This window comes from Cryptomeria japonica, chromosome 3 (genome assembly GCF_030272615.1).
Source record: "Cryptomeria japonica chromosome 3, Sugi_1.0, whole genome shotgun sequence".
NCBI lineage: Eukaryota > Viridiplantae > Streptophyta > Pinopsida > Cupressales > Cupressaceae > Cryptomeria > Cryptomeria japonica.
Window position 1 is genome coordinate 274,705,072 of NC_081407.1, and position 19,753 is coordinate 274,724,824.

Consider the following 19,753-nt stretch of genomic DNA (forward strand, 5'->3'; position numbering starts at 1 on the left):
GTTTCATGAGTGATAGATGAGTGCAGCCTTGGTTGCCTGGATTCACATTTGGGCTACAATAGTTTTAAGAGAAATTTATGAGGTCTTTACAATATATAAATTTATGAGGGATGAAGTTAATACCTACAATTGCTGAAAGGTTATTGGTGATTCTTCTTATTGTTGGATGTTTAATTTAAAGAAATCAATTGGAATATATTTGAGGCTTTATATAAGTGCTGATTTCACAAGAAGACAAACTGCATAAAGCCAAAACATTATTAAAAAAGGACAAATATTCTGAGTTTTGATTAATTTCAAAACTATAGCAGATAGAAAGATGAGTTGGGAGCTTGTAAAGTTGAAATGGCTTCTTGCTCTGCAATACGTGGCATTTTGGGTTGGCATGGCCCTTGCTTGGCCATGTGTTATAACCACGGGGACAACTAATTGCTAGCTTTAAGTTCTAAGTAATTTCATGAATTTTCTCGAGTAGTGGGAGCGGGTGTAGATTGGGTTCTTTATTATGGTATGAAGTCTTTGCTAAGGGCGAGGATTAATATCTAAAGGTTTATTTTTGGTCTTAATTGTCTAAATAATCATACATCAATTTATCCCTTGGTTTTGAACTTTTGTGACACATTGTTTATTATGTCATGCATGGCTCGTCATTTCCAGACGCAAGTTTTTGAATCATGAACCAACTTTCCTTCATTGTAGCTTCAGGGTATTATGACATGGTCTCACGCATTGGGTGAAACTCTCTTTCGAGTCGGGCTTCAACTAGAGTTGAGAGGAGCACTTTGATGTTTGGTTTAGTCCCAACATTGTGAAGTAGTTGGTCGTTGACTCTCATAACTAGCAGACAAATTATTCACAGAATAATTTTATTGTTGAAGAAAAGGTCAATTGTCAATTATTATTGTCCTTGTTCTTATTGGGTCAAGGAAGAAAGTAGACACGTGAAGACAAATTGATGGATACTGTGATGAGTGGAAGGTCTTAGGATGTGCGATTATCTATCACTATTGTAGGTATCAATTTGATGTGTGTAAGTTGCGTTGCACAAAAGTATTAAGGAAAACGAGGGGTTATGTTTGAAATTCAATGCCACATCATTTCGGGGAGAACGTGAAGTTTATTGAACTGTCTGCTTGGGTATTGCCATTTCAGCTAATCCTTGCATAAAGATTGTTTGTTTGAGTAATTTTCAAGACTATAGAAGATAGAAAGTTAAGTTAGGAATTCCTAAAGTTGAAACAACTTCTTACTTTGCAATACCTGGGAATTTTGGGTTGGCACGAACCTTGCTTGGCCATGTGTTATAACCATGGAGACAGCTAATTGCTAGCTTTAAGTTCTAAGTATTTTTGTGAATTTTCTCTTGAGCAGTGGGAGTTGGTGTAGTTTGGGTTCTTTATTATGGTATGAAGTCTCTGCTAAGGGCGAGGATTAATATAGTCAAGAATCTGCTTCCATTTTCATTATCCTTAGTCTTGAATATCCATTTACATCCAATGGCTTTCTTACCAGGTGGTAGATTGTAGAACACAAGTTATCACTGGGAGGGAGGTGAATCAGTGATTATAAATAGTTTCAAACTGTGTGTGTGCAACCGGTAAAGTAATGAAAACACTAATAATCAAACACACACAAAAGGCACATCACATAACACAGGATATACGAGGAAAACCCAATGTGGGAAAAACCTCGGTGAGAAATGCTGTTGGAGATCTACTGCTCCAATCCAGCCTCACGATGAAAATATTTGATTACAATGATTCAGGGCACCAACCCAAGGAGCACCAACCCCTAGCAATTTATGGGCACCTACCCAAAGGAGCACCAACCCCTGCACCGAGCACCCACTCAGTGAAATACAATAAGATAAAAGCTATACAATAATGTGCACCTTGTTACAAATGAATTTTGTAACACCTCCAATCAATTCTCTCTGCCGGTTTAACTCTCCTCTGCCTCTCTGCTTCAGTCTTACCAGTTCAAATACTGTCGGTTAGACAGATAGTTTAATTCTATAACTATTTACCGGTAACTTCAACCCTTACCGGTTTCACCTTCCTTACTGGTTCTTCACGAACACTCAGTCACTTTAGTATTTTGCTCTTACACTCAGACTGATCTCTCTCAATCTGCAGAAGCACACCTTCACATCAAACTCACATGCATCATTATCATCTTTGATCTTTGATATGCGCCTTTATACCCAAGCTTTCCCACCAAAACTGAGTTTCAAATTTTTTGCACCTAGGGTTTTCTTCACCGACCTCGATCCATATCAGATCAAATCAAATCTTATTTTCTGTGATTGGCAGCCTGCAACAAATCCACTATCATCGCCATTTTGATCCTTCCAATGCGTTTACTATGTTTAGCATATTTGATCCTGTTCATCTGCCTTGATCTTTGTCAACCCAATTGTTTCTGTTTGATCTGTTTCAAGCCGCAATCTTCTGCACTCGATCCGTGATTCTCACAGTCAACATTTAATGTCGACCTACTCTGCAACTACCTTGCCGATGCACTATTCACTTACCATTGCAAGTTTGCCACCTGGAGTCCACGTGTTGTCTATGTCGGCATCCAGTTCACTTGATTGTGTCGGTTCATACTTGGTCACCGACAAGTCACACTACCTGTATACACTAACCGGTTAACCTTGATCTCATGCAATACTCTGTTCTGCTGGTTAGGTCATGAAAACCAAGATTGCTTCTAGTTTTGTGTTCATTCTTCAATCTGTATGATCCGACACATCTCAATTTGTTTTCTTCAGCTCTTGTTGGTTCACGTTTGCTTACCGGTGGACCTGTTTACCGGTTGACAATACACCTGCCTACATACCGGTAACAATCTCCCACTAACATACACCGATCTCCATCTTGCATATAACATGCTATACCAGTTGGGACATCAATGACATGCCGATTTGCTGTACCGGTTGACATCAATGACAACACATGGTTTGTTGTACCAGTTGACATCAATGACAACACAATGCCAACATAAATCTCCCAAGTCTCGTTTTTCATTAGAGAGTGAATCTACATCCATAGCCTCCTTGCAAAGCTTTGATTCTAGTGCTTCCTAAACATTAGATGGTTCAAAACTTCAAAGTTATCAATTACTAAACTCATTAGTGCTAGATTCACTTTATTATGAGCTATGCTACAAGTCCTTGGTTTTGAAGTTGAAGTATCAAGGACTCCATCTAGCTTTGCATCATGAGTGGTACTAGTATACCACTTTGGCATAGGACATGTGACATTCGTGGATGTTGAGTTAGTTTGACTACCAACATCCTTATTATTTTTCTCATCCATGTTGAATATAAGAGCACTATTGGATTAGGTTGTCATGTGGAAAGTCATGTGGAAAGTGGACTTAACTCACTCTTCTCATAAAAAATGACATCTCTGTTGATGTACATCTTCTTGTGGTAGAATCCATAATTTGATAGGCCACTGACTTTGTGCTGTACCCAAGAAGAATAAATTTCACGGATTTCTCATCAAGCTTCTTTCTTTTTTGCTTAGGAATGTGCTTGTATGCTATGCAACCAAATACATGAAGATGAGAGATAGATGGTTTTACCCTTGTCTAGGTTTCTTTTGGTGTGATGCTTCAAGTGCTTTGGTTGGTGCGCAATTTATAAGATAAACCACTGTATGCATTGCTTCAACTCAATATGCATGTCCCAAGAGAGAATACTTTAACATGCTACTACCTGTTGGTTGAAAATTTTGTACACTTGGGAAGATGTGCAAATTTGTGGTTTCAATCACAGTGTGAGTATAAAACTCTCTTAATTTTAGGGAAGGGTCCCCCTTTTAACTAAACATTAATCTAATTTGAGTGGGACAACGTCCTTTTCTTTTTCTTTTTTTTTTCCAGAAAAGACTATTCTTTTCTCTTTTTTGGTCTTCCGTCACTTCCGCTAGACGGGAATGTAGAAGAAAAGCTCAAAGTCTTTAATTCCTACTATCCTATCTACCTTTTAGAATGATAAAACAAAAACAATATACGACAGATGGCAATACAAAGTTTGCAAGTATGATGCACCTTCAAATCACTTCAAATGGGAACAACCACAAGCACAGAGTCTTGCAACTCTTCTCAACTCCTAACACTAAACTATATGAATTCAATCTGCAATATTTGTAGCACAAAGTTTGCAAGAAATCGGATTGAAGCTCCTTTCAACAATCTCACTATAATCTCAAGCAAATACAAAGAAATATGCCACTATGACACAAAAACACAATGGACATAAAAGTATGGCTTCAACACAAAGTTTGAATTTCCAAAACCCCTTTTGATATTACTTGAGAAAAACACTTTACAAGTATAAAGCTCAAAGTCTCTATGATTGCGAATTTCTGCAAAGTTTTCTTGCTTGCTAAAAAGATCTAAATTACAAAGGGCACCCTTGTGTATATATAGGAGAGGGGTTGAGAGAAAAATGTGGGAGAAGTCTAACTAACTGAAACTTTTTCCACAACCACTATAACTAACTATGACTTATTCAAATTATAGTCCGATTGTCTTTCAACTTGTAATTTGTTTACATGTGATTACAAATCACAAAAATGGAAGTAATGTGACTACTTGCAATTATGATCTTTTACTTTACATGTAATTTGTCAAAACTAAATTACAAATGCATGATTGAAACTAATCTAAGTGTTTGAGACTCGACTCTATTTACATCATCCTGTGTCTAAGAGGTCTTCATGCTGTACAAGATGCTGGAACTTGAAGTATTTGAGATCGGTGAAGGTATCAACTTGCATCATTTGTCCATGAATGGTGATGATAGTGACCTCATGAAGGTCAACCACTAAACTTGAAGATAATTAACATTCTCTGGTGGTCACTATAATAGTGAAAATCATTGCTTTTACCACATAGCGCTGCTACAATGCATCGTAGCAATGCATTCCTTTGCTGCATTACTTGATAGAAGTAGAATATTGGGGAATTGTTAAGGTAGCTTGTGAGGCAATTTGGCTTCGAAGGATGTTTTCTGACATGCAAATGTCTCAAGCAGGTCCTGTTGGAATAAATAATTTATATATTAATTATTCACTTAATTGCATTAATTCACTAAATAATTTATTATTTAGTTAATTAATTAATTAAGAATAATTAATTAATAATTATCTCCATGCATAATGCAAACTAGGAAAAACAAACTATGTTTAGATTTTCGAGAGTTTCATGCATTTAATTAGTTTATTATGCTTTTTGTGCATACATGACTGATTCATGCATTTTATTTTAACTCTCAGTCTATCTTGTAGACTCCACCATTTAGGGTTTCTATCTTTAGAGTTAGATTTCTTTATAAGGATATTATATCCTTCATTGTAACTTAAGCAATAAGCAATAAGCAATTTCAAAGCAATGCATTCAATAACTATCCCTTGTCAACATTATGGGGGGTTTCTACTGTTGGTGCTAATGCTTCCTTGGTTTCGTGTTGGAGTGAGCTATGTATTCAGTATTTGTTCCTATGTACTAGGCGGATGCAGCGGCTGGTTACCCATGCATTTCGGTGAGATGGAATACTTACCATATGGACACTCTTGCATTCCTATTTTTGGAGGCGACCTTCCATTTTTCATTTGATCAGTTCTTCAGACTGTTGGTACTTGTGCCATTTGTATCTTCGGATTCTAGATGTTTGCTTGTGTTTGCCATCTGATTCGTATTCGAGTAGTGTCATTGAGGGCACTCATGCAGATTCATGTCTTAATGATCCCGATCATCTCTTGTTTCAGAGGAGGTTCTTATTTCAGCATCTTAGCTATCATTCTATGACAGTGTTTGTAGCTTCTTCATGCTTCAGTGATTCTTCATGCTCAGCTTTTTGTTCCTATTTTTTGGAACATTCTTTTTTGGAGGCTTCTTAGTCCTTCACTTGAGCTTTCATCTCTATTTGGAGAGGAGTTTTGTTCCCATAGGGTTTTCTCCTTTTTCTCCACTTTACAGAGATTTCATTGTACTTGGGTACCTCATCAGGCCTTGTTGCTGGAACCCATTTTTAGCTTTCTAGCATCTAGTCCTTAGTTTTTTTTAGCTTCTCCCAATCTTCATCTTAAGGGGGGTGTTAGAGTAAAAGGTATTAGTTTACTTAATTAATTAAATCATATTGATTTAACAATTAAGTCACCTTTTCTCTATTTCACTTAAGCTAAATTTAGGAAGCTAAACTTAGGAATACTGATAATTAATTCATTTTTAATTATTAATTGCTTTTAGGGTTTTTCCTCTTAGGTTTGATCCCTTTTGTAATTCATTTTTTGATTATTATTATTGCATTCTTTTGCTCTAGGTTTTTTAAGCAATCTTTGTGTTGTGTGAATCTTCCATTGTTGTGACATGTTATTTGCATACAGGTGTTCATTGGGTTCTGTGAGGTTGTATTTCACAACTTTAACAAGTCCTTCTCCCTTGTATTGTGACAATCAAGGGGTGCTGAAACTTGCTAAAAATCCAGTCTTCCATGAGTGGACAAAACATGTTGAGTTTCATTGTCACTTCATCCACAAGCTTGTAGAAGATGGATTAGTATAGTTGAAGTATGTTCCAACTGAGGATCAAATTGTAGACATCCTCACTAAGTCTCTGAGTCCAGACAAGTTTGTAAAATTTAGGGGGCAACTTGGTGTAGTTGATAGGATGACCATTAAGGGAGGATATTAAAGTATTTAATTAGTTATTTAATGGTCATATATTGTATTTTAATAATTTCTTGTTAGATTAGATTGTTTCTAATTTTGTTTAGTTTACGATTGTTTCTTTTAGAAACATTGTCTTGTAATTGGCTATGTATGTAACTTCGTTATCAGTAATGTATCATCCAATTACCAAAACAATAGGTGTGGGCAGAGAATGCATACTCTTCTTCAACAACATTGCCATGTTTCAGTTTTTTCTTCTACACCCATCATGTATTGCCACTTTGAAATGACTTCTCTTGATGTGATTTTTTGGACGAACCTCTAGCCAAATAGGGGCTAGTAGCTCAGTTGGTAGAGCACTCGAACAGAAAATGGAAGGTCCTAGGTTTGTGTCCTAGCTTTGACACCATAATAGCAAATTGAAAACCAAAAGACTACATGATATTGCACTACGAGTGAAATTTATAAACAAGAATGATTGCCAATCATGTGCTTTATCTGGCACTTTAAGGTTTATCAAGTAACAAACAAATAACACGAATAACCCCAGATAGAATAACAAAACATAACAAACTAAAACATCCTACTATGAGACAACAATGATGAATATGCCAACAAATTTCTATTTCTAGAAATTTTTTCCTAGGAGCATGATATTATTGTCAGACCTGCGAATTTCAGGTTTGTCGATATTATTTGAGTTTTTAGGTGGATTTTTCTTAACCATAAAAGGGTGAAGGTTGTTTATTAGGTCATGGCCAAGATAGATGCCATTGTGGTGTTTGGGAGCCTGCTTTTGGAAGCTCACAAGAGGATGTTTTTCCCTTTACCTTATTGATTATTCAACTCTTTGGACTCTCAAGTTTTGATGTCATTACCAACTTATGAGTAAGCTAGAACTTGCTAATCCACCTACAATTATCACTGTTATGAGAGGTTACATTCTTGACCTTATGGGAAAAGCCCTAACAATGGAAAATGCAAAGAGAGATTTCCTCAAGCCATCATTGACTGATAACAAGATGATAGAATGCTTATAATATATTATTTTCTGAACATTCGTTTTCTTAATATGTTGAGTTTTATGATTAAGATCTATTGCTTAGAAGACTATTTACACCTCAAAATGAGTTTGTGGATTGGGAATCTGGAATTTTGTTTTCTTCAATCAAGCTCTGGCCATTTAAGCTGCTTGGGATTTCTGGCATATATAAGACCACTCTTGGCCTCCACTGTTAAGGAAAAACATGAACAGTAGAGGTTTTTTCTGTAAGGAAGTTAAGTAGCGGAAACAACTTCCTACACTAACCTTGAGAGGAGGGTAATGCAAAACTTTTCAGATCATTACAACAGTTACAGAAAATAGAAATAGATATAATAACATTCATACCACAACACAATGATTTACGTGGGGAAAACCCTTTCGGGAGAAAAACCCCACCCTCCAAAAGCAGCTCAATATTTTATTCAGCAATCAAAAACAGATTACAACATACTTGCAGAGCAAGCTCTTCGCAGGAGTACCACTAATCAGAGATTCAGAGGCAACTCAATAGCCATGAGACTCTTACACACAACCTCTATCTCACACACCTCATAAATAGGAGATACAATACAAGAAACCGTCAAACGGTATTACAAAACCATGGGCTAAAACCACCCAATAAGGTGTAGCCGACCTTATCTCCCTTCTATGACATGTTAAAGCACACATCAACACGCTTCGCTCCCTTTTACAGCTCATTTATGTATCCGATACAAATTATTTTTCCTATTTCAGGAGTACAAACTTCCGGAGGCCATAACTTGAGAACCGGGTGTCCGATTGACGAACCGTTTGAAGCGCCGGAAAGCTCGCGAAGTGCTCTATCACCTCGTAACCCGCTTCGCCGGTTACGGCAACTTTTCAGGGCGTTTCGGAGCCTCTAAAGTCCCCAAAATTAAGTTTAAATATTTTATTGCACCCCTCCAAGACGAAAACTTTAATATCTTCAAAACTAGCTGTGACCTTGCAACGCAACTTTACCGGAATGCTTATCTAGCCAACCAGAAGCTTTAGGGAGAGTTTCGCACCATTTCGTGCTCAAATGAAAACTTACTATAAATAGTAACCTCGCATAAATGCAAGGTTGAGACACCATTTTTCCCAACAAATCTCCCACTTGTCGAACACCTTGCAAGAGCGGAAGGGAATGTCAACACAATGAATCAATTGCTAGGGGCCATAAGGCCCATAGACTCTGAACACCATCTGAACTTCTCTGTGCTCACAGCCTTAGTTAAAGCATCTGCAACATTCATCAAAGTGTCCACCTTAACCAGCTTCACCCTACCATCTTCGACCATATCTCTAACAAAATGATACTGAACATCAATATGTTTGGTCCGGGCATGAAATGTCGGGTTCTTAGCTAGGCTAATTGCACTCTGACTGTCACAGTAAACTGTCACTGTACCTTGTTTTATTCCAATATCCGAACACAGTCTCTTAAGCCAAATGGCCTCTTTACAAGCATGAGTAGCTGCCATATACTTTGCTTCAGTAGTGGATAAAGCAACCACAGCCTGTCGCTTACTCATCCAACTAATTGCACCACCAAACAAAGTAAACACATAAGCACTGGTGGATCTTCTGCTATCAATATCACCTGCCCAATCTGAATCCACATAACCATGGATATCAAGGGAAGTCATGTCTCCAACTGAATTACCATGATAACACAAAGAATACTCTGAAGTACCCTTCAAATATCTGAAGACTCTTTTGACTGCATCCCAATGAACTCTACCAGGATTCGACATATATCTAGAAAGTACTCCCACTGCTTGGGCAATATCTGGTCTAGTACAGACCATAGCATACATCAAGCTTCCAACTGCACTCTGGTAAGGCACTCTGCTCATGTCTTCCATCTCCAATGGGGATGTAGGACAATCTGAAACAGATAGTTTCGTTCCAACTGTAAAAGGAACACTCAATGGTCTACAATTCTGCATGTTGAACCTCTGTAACACTGAATTCACATACTTACTCTGGCCTAGCCATAGCTTTCTATTCACCCTATCTCTTCTAATTTCCATCCCAAGAATGTGCTTTGCTGCACCAAGATCTTTCATTTCAAATTTAGCGGCGAGCTGAGACTTCAGTTCTGAAATCATACCTTTCCCTTTACCAATGAATAACATATCATCAACATACAATGCAATAAATAAGAAATGATCACCATAAGATTTATAATAAACACAGTGATCTGATTTACAACATTCAAATCCCAAACTCAACACATATGTATCAAATTTCTGGAACCACATCCTAGGACTTTGTTTGAGGCCATACAAAGATTTCTTCAATTTACAGACCAAATTACTTTTGCCTTTCACTACATAGTGCTCCGGCTGTGTCATATAAATATCTTCCTCCAAATCACCATGAAGGAAAGCAGTTTTCACATCCATTTGCTCAACCTCTAAATCATAAGCAGTAGCAATGGAAAGCAAAAATCTAATAGACGTCATTTTTGCAACAGGAGAAAATATCTCACCGTAATCAACACCCTCAACCTGAGAGTAGCCTTTTGCAACTAACCTTGCTTTATACTTTTCAATGCTTCCATCTGAACCAATCTTTTTCTTGAACACCCATTTACAACCAACAGGTTTTCGTCCTTCAGGCAATGGTACAAGATCCCATGTATCATTCTTTTTCAAAGCTGCCATTTCTTCCTCCATAGCAATCTTCCAGGATTCTGCATCATTCATACCTAATGCCTTTTCTACAGATTTCGGTTCATCCACACTAGTATTCAGAGCAAAAATACATCTCCAATCATTAGGTGAATACCTTTCAGGTGGTTGTCTATGTCTTGTAGACCTTCGAAAAAGCTGAGTTGGAGGTTCTTCCTCCTCTTCTGAAGATTCAGAGCTAGACGAGCTCTCCTCAAATTCTTGCCTATCTAGAGGTCTCGATTCAACTCTTTCAGGTGTAGAAGGAAGTTGAATCACATCTTCTTTTTTAGTCTGTTCTGGCTGCAATGTAACAGAAGGAGACTTAATTTCTCTAAAAATAACACTTCTACTGTGAATTACCTTTTGTGCAACAGGGTCCCAAAGCTTGTATCCTTTCACACCATAACTATACCTGATGAAGATACATTTCACAGCCTTGTTCTCCAACTTTGTTCGCTTCTCCTTTGGCACATGTGCATATGCCTCGCAACCAAAAACTCTAAGATGTCTCAATGAAGGCTTGTGACCTGACGATGCTTCCATAGGCGTTTTATCAACAAGAGCTGATGTAGGAGACCTGTTAATCAGGTAGCAAGCAGTGGCAACAGCTTCAGCCCAAAACTTTTGTTCGAGACCAGCACCACTCAACATACTCCTAGCCTTTTCCATCAGTGTCCTATTCATTCTTTCTGCAACTCCATTCTGCTGTGGAGAATACGGAGTTGTCTTCTGCCTGTTAATTCCACAGTCTTTACAGAATCTATCAAAATCATTAGAGCAAAACTCACCGCCATTATCAGTTCTCAAACATTTTATTTTCTTTCCAGTCACCGTTGCTTTAAATTCTTTAAAACGACTAAAAACTTCAGATTTACTCTTTAGAAAATAAACCCATGTCCTTCTACTAAAATCATCAATAAATGAAACATAATATGTGGATTTTCCAATCGAAGAGACATCTACTGGACCAAACACATCAGAATGGATAAGATCCAAAACACCACAAGTTTTATGAGAACTCGAGTAAAACTGAACGCGGTTTTGTTTTCCATAAATGCAATGCTCACAGAAATCAAAGTCAAGGTTACAGTCATTCAAACCTTCAACAAGGTTTTTATTTTTCAAAGTCCTTAGACCCTTTTCTCCAATGTGGCCAAGTCTCTGGTGCCATAACATAGTCTTCTCTGCAGGTAACTTTGCTTCAGACGAAAGAGCACCCTTAGGTACCCAAAAACCATTTCCATCTGCTGAAGGTGAAACCTTCAAATCTTCCAGTGAAGTATCCGCAGATTTACTTTTTACAGAAGTGCTATTACACTCAATAGTGTATGCTTCAAGCTTATACAAAGTGCCAAACCTGACACCTCTAGCAACTACCATAGCACCCTTAATCATCTTACATCCTGCTTCAGAAAAGACTACCTGCACACCCGCATCTATCAGTTTGCTCACAGATAACAAGTTTCGTTTTAATCCAGGGATATGCAGCACACCATTAATCCTTTTTATTCTACCATCAGAAAACCTGATTCTAACTTTACCTCGACCAACAATGTCTAGATGTGAATCATCGCCCAAGTACACCTTACCTCCATTAAATCCTTCATATTCAGAAAACCAATCTCTATTGGAAGTCATATGAAAAGATGCACCTGAGTCAATTAGCCAGGCATCATTACCTGCATGAGTCGCCAAAGCCGCAATAAATGCATCGCCATCTTCCTTGTCGGACTCAGAATCAGAATCGAACCTTTTCTTTTTCTTCTTCTTCTTTTCTTCTTTGCAGTCCTTACGGATGTGACCCGGTTTACCGCAATTCCAGCAAATGACTTTGGACTTTCCAGGAGATTTCGATCTCCCTTTGGATTTGGACTTGTCACGCTTCTCATTCTTCTTGCCTTTCTCCTTAGGTCTTCCACGAACGGTTAGGGCTTCCTTTGAACTGATGGATACCTTCCTTCGCATCTCTTCACCGAGTAGGGCACCCACCACGTCTTCAGATTTTAAAACAACAGAAGTACTACCGATAGCCATAACAAGAGAATCCCACGAATCAGGCAAAGAACAAAGCAAGATCTGACATTTCTCCTCCTCGTCCATCTTAACACCGACGGATACTAATTGAGCCACCAACATATTGAATGCTTCCAGGTGGTCTGCAATTCGTCCGCCCTCTTCCATCTTCAAGGAATACAATTTCTTTCTTAAGAAAATTTGATTTAATAAAGATTTCACTTGATACATCTCACCAAGCTTAGTCCATAGCTTCTTTGCAGAGTTCTCTTCATGGACATTGATTAGAACAGAGTCTGCCAGGCACAGTCTGATTAGACCCTTGGCTTTTCGGTCCATAACATCATACTGAGTTGCCGCAGTAGGATCTGAGGGCTTTTGGACATTCGCATCAATAGCATCCCAAAGATCTCGATCTATTAGCAAATCTTCCATCTTCAGCTTCCACATTTCAAAATTACTTCCATTAAATTTCTCTACCTCTATTCTCCCTGACGATCTCGCCATCTGAATATTCCTGCAACAAGATCACAAAGTGTCTTCTGCACAAGCTCCCACTCAAATCTGGATTAGTTCAAAAAACCCAACTGCCCACAATTGAAACCAAAGGTGATCAGGCTCTGATACCACTTGTAAGGAAGTTAAGTAGCGGAAACAACTTCCTACACTAACCTTGAGAGGAGGGTAATGCAAAACTTTTCAGATCATTACAACAGTTACAGAAAATAGAAATAGATATAATAACATTCATACCACAACACAATGATTTACGTCGGGAAAACCCTTTCGGGAGAAAAACCCCACCCTCCAAAAGCAGCTCAATATTTTATTCAGCAATCAAAAACAGATTACAACATACTTGCAGAGCAAGCTTTTCGCAGGAGTACCACTAATCAGAGATTCAGAGGCAACTCAATAGCCATGAGACTCTTACACACAACCTCTATCTCACACACCTCATAAATAGGAGATACAATACAAGAAACCGTCAAACGGTATTACAAAACCATGGGCTAAAACCACCCAATAAGGTGTAGCCGACCTTATCTCCCTTCTATGACATGTTAAAGCACACATCAACACGCTTCGCTCCCTTTTACAGCTCATTTATGTATCCGATACAAATTATTTTTCCTATTTCAGGAGTACAAACTTCCGGAGGCCATAACTTGAGAACCGGGTGTCCGATTGACGAACCGTTTGAAGCGTCGGAAAGCTCGCGAAGTGCTCTATCACCTCGTAACCCGCTTCGCCGGTTACGACAACTTTTCAGGGCGTTTCGAAGCCTCTAAAGTCCCCAAAATTAAGTTTAAATATTTTATTGCACCCCTCCAAGACGAAAACTTTAATATCTTCAAAACTAGCTGTGACCTTGCAACGCAACTTTACCGGAATGCTTATCTAGCCAACCAGAAGCTTCAGGGAGAGTTTCGCACCATTTCGTGCTCAAATGAAAACTTACTATAAATAGTAACCTCTTATAAATGCAAGGTTAAGACACCATTTTTCCCAACATTTTCTTCAGTTCTTTTTATCTTGGAAACCTCTTCTAGCTCTACAACAGGAAATTGAACAGCTTTCTTATACCATGACTTGGAGCATAGCAAAAGCTATTGTTGTTTGCTTTTGGGAATATAGATGGCATAACTTACCTCCTCTCAAAAGGTAGTCTTTGTATAATCTATAGAAATTTCTATAGGCCTAGGAAAAATTCACAGTTGTTGATTTCTGCTGCTCCAATACATATGGGCTCAATACTTGGGATCTTAAATTATTGAAAGCAGTTCCTAATGATTTTTCTCACCTATCCCAGATGCCTCAATGGGACTATCCAACCGTTATCTCTTGTTGCCTAAGAATAATGATTTGCTAATCTCACCTTACATGTCCACATGTAACTATAGAGTGGCCCTAGTAGATACTTCCAAATAAACAATCCATGTGAGCCACTAGAAATACGGAACAAGATTTGGTCCACATCACATTGGTCCAAAAATAAATTTTCCTCTGGATTGTTTTGCATGGAAAACTGTTAACAGTATATCAGAGAGTGTGATCCAAAATGTTGATGGTAAAATTGCAAGCACAGTTGTCTTCTAAATATTTCTACACTCCCAACAACAATTGATTAACTCAACCAACTTTGATGACTTTTTATGATCCACTTTTATTGGATGATTTCAATTTTCTTAATTGAAGTCACTTTGAACTTGCCATACAAACGAACAAGAAAGATCTTTATTAAGAGGAATCTTGGATCATTCATTGATTGTTAAGGAATTAGAGATGTGTTGTTACTTTCACTTGTATATTTTTATCTCTAATTTGTGTACTATTTGAAACAGGAATTGGGTGTTAAGGGGGATTCTTGGCAGGATTTATTTGACGTTGTCATTGCACTTGCTGATAAACCAAACTTCTATATGTCAGATCGTCCTTTCAGGTTCTCTTTGTCTTTTCTTCATTTCTCTTTTTCTCATCATGTATATAACCCAGTTCATTTAACACAAAAGAACTTTACAATTTCTTGAATACGGATGGAAACAACATTTTGATTTTTCTTTTAGTGGGAAAGGTTATCAAATGTATACCTTTTTTTATAATTTTGGCTATATTTTTGCATTAAACTTAATTAGTTTATGTACATGTCTTCGAGAAATTATAGAAAAAGTGAATAAATTTATTCCATTGTTTTGTATGAGGCAACCCATGATGTAATTGGCTTTGGCTAATGGCATTTGAGATTCAGGACATTTACCTTCTTTGTGATTTTGGCTATATTTTTGCATTGAACTTCATTAGTTTATATACTTGTTTTCAAGATATCATAAAGAACTGTGTTTAAATCTATTCCATTATTTTGCTTGAGCTAATCCATGATGTTGTTGGATTTGGTTAATCTCATTAAGAGATTTAGGACGCACATTGTCTTATTATGCTGTTTATATTGTTGTAGGTACTATGATAAAGAGAAGGATATTTTAACATTTTCAAAGGTTGATGCATTTGAACCTCATAAAATATACTATCATGGATGCTTGAAGTCCTTTCTAGAAATAACAAAATGGAAAGGAAATGAGGTAGGTTTGCTGGTTGCTATAACAACTGTAATGTGCTTCTATTTGTCATTATTTCTTTTTGTGTTTGTTCTGAGCATTAGTAGTTTATTCTTTATTTTGGATAATTGAAATAAACTCTAGAAGCGTACATTTTATCTTTGTTTCATAGTTTGGCAGTAAATCATTTAATGTCCCAACTGATTTGTGAGTTAACGGTAAGTTTTGAAGAAATTATGAATGATCTGTGCCAAAATGTCTACTATTAGGTTACCAAAACCCAGAAAGGGGTATGGTCTGAAATGAAAACTCCATTAAAAATGTGAGGTCACAGGCTATAGGTAATAGCAAAGCAACACAGGAAATGTTTGATTCTAAAAATTGGAATATAGGGATCCTTCAATATATATTGTATGCTTCAGAAAACAAATAACACTTTACACTTAAGACGTTGAAACTCCAATTGGTTTGATATGTTAGCACAATTTCATACTCAAGTGCCTACTGAAAGTTTATCAGTTTGGGTTAAAACTATGCACAAAAGAATCACATTTGGTCTGACTAGATTATCTTCCCAAAATGCTAGTATTTTTTCTATACATTGGCTTGCCATCATCACAAAGGTTGTAAGACATGATATAAAATTTATTGTGCAAATAAACTGGGTTGTCATAACTATTTCCTGGCATTTAATACAAAAAAATATTTAAATGGATTTAAATTCCTAGAAATTGTCTATTTTGCCACTGGTGTTGTCAGTGTAAAAATTTATTGGGATGAGTAAATTTTTTCAACGGTGTTGCCATTTGAGGAAACATTTGCAGAGAATATTTCTAGGCCATTACCAGCATGCCTTTGTGTGATTCCTGATTTGGGAACTTTTCCAGGCCTTGGAACCATATTAAGAAGCTATGAAAAGTTTCGTTCGTTTGACATTAAGGTTGTCCAAAGTTAGGAATTTCAAATAGTTTTGAAAAGGTCTAAAGCTGTAAAACACAAAACATTATGCATAACCATAATTTTTTTTCAATGCCTGATGTTTAGACACATCACACTTTCATACAATATATAGAGTGGTACTAATTCTCAAGTTTCTATAGTCTCGACCATTGGTGTACTTGATATAATTAAAGTTCATTAATACGATTAGTACCACATCCTAATCCAATCGTCTGCTCTGTACCACCACGATATTTCTATATCCATCATGAATCTCAAAGCACCCAGATTGACAATCAGAGTTTGTATGACAAAACTAACTGTTGATGTTAAGATGAATGTGCTGACTAGTGATGTCCCCATCTAAACAATCAAAACATGATAATGCCTGTTCTAAAATAGAATTTAATAATAAATAATACAATATATATATATATAACCAAATAAATGAATAAGAATGAACTAAATAAAATCTTAATAATAATAAACAAGATTTTTTAATATATAATTTATATTTATTAAATATTAATATTAATTTCATATTTATCAAATAATAACAGAGAAAGAGTATGAACAAGCATCATCTTGATAAGCAAATCGATCTGCAATAAATTGCTATGTTAACCCATGAAGTAAACAGTTAGCAATCACATTGATTTTATCGCATGACCACCACCATAATTATCACTTATTATTGAGAAGAGATCACAAGGATCGATTATCCAAAGACGATTATATCAGTCAAAGGAGAATAGCATCAAACACAGGTAAATATATTATCACTGCCCAAGGGAAGTCAAAATCAGGCAGCGATTAACATACATATGCGATTTGAGAGAAATAACAAATTAATTATGGAAAGGTGCGATCTGAATAATAAGCCGATTTGTTTGAATAATGAAGAAAGGCGATTAAGAGATGTAACTATTTGATTTTGCAAGATATATATATAGTGAGAATCGATTCCATTTTGGGGGAGACAGGCTGAACATGTATACTTAACATATGAAGGCTAATAATGTTTGAATGCAGAATTTAATAGTAATAGTAATATAGACTGCAACACGTATGACAGTAATTCTTAATTTCTTATATAGTGGCAGACCAGATCTGATGCATGTCAGATCTGTCTGCCCTTACACCCCACTAAATATAATTATTGCTTTGTAGGCAGTAATGGTATTATTAATTTATATATTTGATAATTAGAAAATACATAAATATTTGATAATATAATTTAATACCTTTATTTACTTATATTCCAGTCAAAAAAGGATAATAGATTTATCTATATAATAATTGTCAGCAAGATTGTCCAGATCAGATTGGAACTGTCATTAAGTTATTGGTAGTATTCACTTCTTGGTGGCATGCATGGTGATGTGCTCAATATGATGATTAAGATTTGAAGCCTGATAATGATCATATACAGAATTTAATAATAATATAAATATAGATATTAATATAATGGTTATAAATATAGATATTAATATAATAATTATAGTTATTATAACATCTTTTAGAAACTTTTCTGCAGTAATGCATAATAATTCATATAACTAGTTATTAATAAATATGTAAATGTTTTATAATGAATTAGAAGAAGAGAATATCGCCCAGAAAGAACCATTGGGAATTATACTATCTGCCCAACTACATTCTGTCATGCACAGATAAGAAGCGATTCCTTAATTTACTACGGTATCCCTGTAGGAAGAAATCTGGAGATAATACTGTGAATTCCTATAATTAGGATTGAAAATATGGATAATTTTCTGTTAGCTACCACTGTGGAATAAATTAATAATGTAGTAGATGTATATCTTCTGAGTGTTGTATAGAAATGTTAGGATAGTGTTCCCAACTTTATCTTGGGAAGAGCACTGGAGAAGGTAACCAGTGGCAATGAGGGGCTGTCTTGTGGTCAGAAACCCATGAAGCCAAGGAGCCAGTTACAATCTCTCTGCCAGTCTTCCCAAGACAGAGACGATAATTGAGTGTCTGAAAGTATTAAGGTTAGAGGGAAAGCATATGGAGACTATCCATCTAGCAAGGGGGTTAGAAGCAACCAGCCCTTGGATTTGGTAGACAAGCAGTCCCTTCCCCTCCTGTTTAGCCTATAATACGTTTTCTTTGTCAGCATGTTAGTGCTGATAGTTTATGCTAACCGTAATGTGTGTATGCTTGTAGGTATTTTGTGTGTCTACCCTTGTGATTGCAGGGTTATCCATAATCAAGCTATTGGTAGCAGGCTTAAGTTATGAATTGACTTATACTATGAGTTATTTCTTTAATTGTGAATCAGGCATGATAATTGGTTAATGCTAGTCAATGATTGATACTGAATTATATTCTCAGATTTAATCAAAAAAATGTCTCCATAATTATATGATTGATAGATGCTATAAACATATTGAATAGAAATTAGAATTATTACTGTTAATCAGACACTGTACTGGTAGGGGACATTACATGACTTGAAATTTGCGCATTTGGGCCAATAGGTTTGGCTTTCACAATAAACTTGAGGTCTGTTAGGATCCGTCAGATTTGAGATGGACAAGATTGTAGCTCTTTTGAGTTCTACATGTGGTCTTATAAAACAAGAAAAATAAGAGATGATAAACCTTCTTTCAGGCTGTGAGTTTCAGCCTGCTTATTGTTGTGACCTTTTCACACATCGCTCCATTGTAAATGGTGACCCCCTCTTTCACTTGGGTGTCTTGTTGCTTTTTAGGGTTTTGTTGGTGTAGCAGTATTTCTTGATCTCCAAAAGCTATTCACTTTCAAAAGTTTGGTTAAAGTCTACACATTGAGCTAGCTTAGATGAGGGGTCCTTAGGATGAAATGGTGTAAGTGAATGCACAATTTTGACAATTTTTTAAATGTTGTTAATATTGTTGTTGTAAAGTTATCAAATATTTTCATGTTGCGAATTTGTCAGTAAAGAGGTCAAGGTGAGGAGAACTTCCTAGTTTCCTTGTAGGGGTCGAATTTCCACCCTTCCTTGTGCATATTGAATTACTACTCTAGGAGATTAAGCGTTGAATGGAAAATGAAGAAAAGGAAACTTCCTAGTTTCCTTCTAGGGGTTGAATTTCCACTCCTTTGAAATTGAGCGAATTAGCAAGTGTAATTGAAGGAAAGAAAGTGCAAATGGAATCTTCCTCCCACGGGTCGATTTTCCACTCTAAGTGAAAATTTGCCAGTGAAATGAAGAAGAGTCAAACTTTGTAGTTTCCTCCTAGGGGTTGATTTTCCACCCTCTAGATAAATTGATAAACAATGCAAGAGAAATCAAACAGGGAAGGATAAAAAACCAAGAATTTTCTAGTT

General features: G+C 36.5%; 1 protein-coding gene across 6 annotated transcripts in view; it reads left to right on the forward strand.

The window, feature by feature from the left end:
• LOC131063905 (uncharacterized) overlaps positions 1 to 19,753 on the forward strand; it is a 187,348-nt gene that overhangs the window by 58,987 nt on the left and 108,608 nt on the right. For all 6 annotated transcript variants that reach the window (XR_009111181.2, XM_057997875.2, XM_057997874.2 and 3 more), the window contains exons 9-10: positions 14,768 to 14,865; positions 15,379 to 15,502. Coding sequence is in view for 5 of the 6 variants with exons in the window: in XM_057997875.2 (XP_057853858.1) it covers positions 14,768 to 14,865; positions 15,379 to 15,502 (222 nt within the window). In the remaining variant the exon portion in view is untranslated. The remainder of the gene's footprint in view (positions 1 to 14,767; positions 14,866 to 15,378; positions 15,503 to 19,753) is intronic.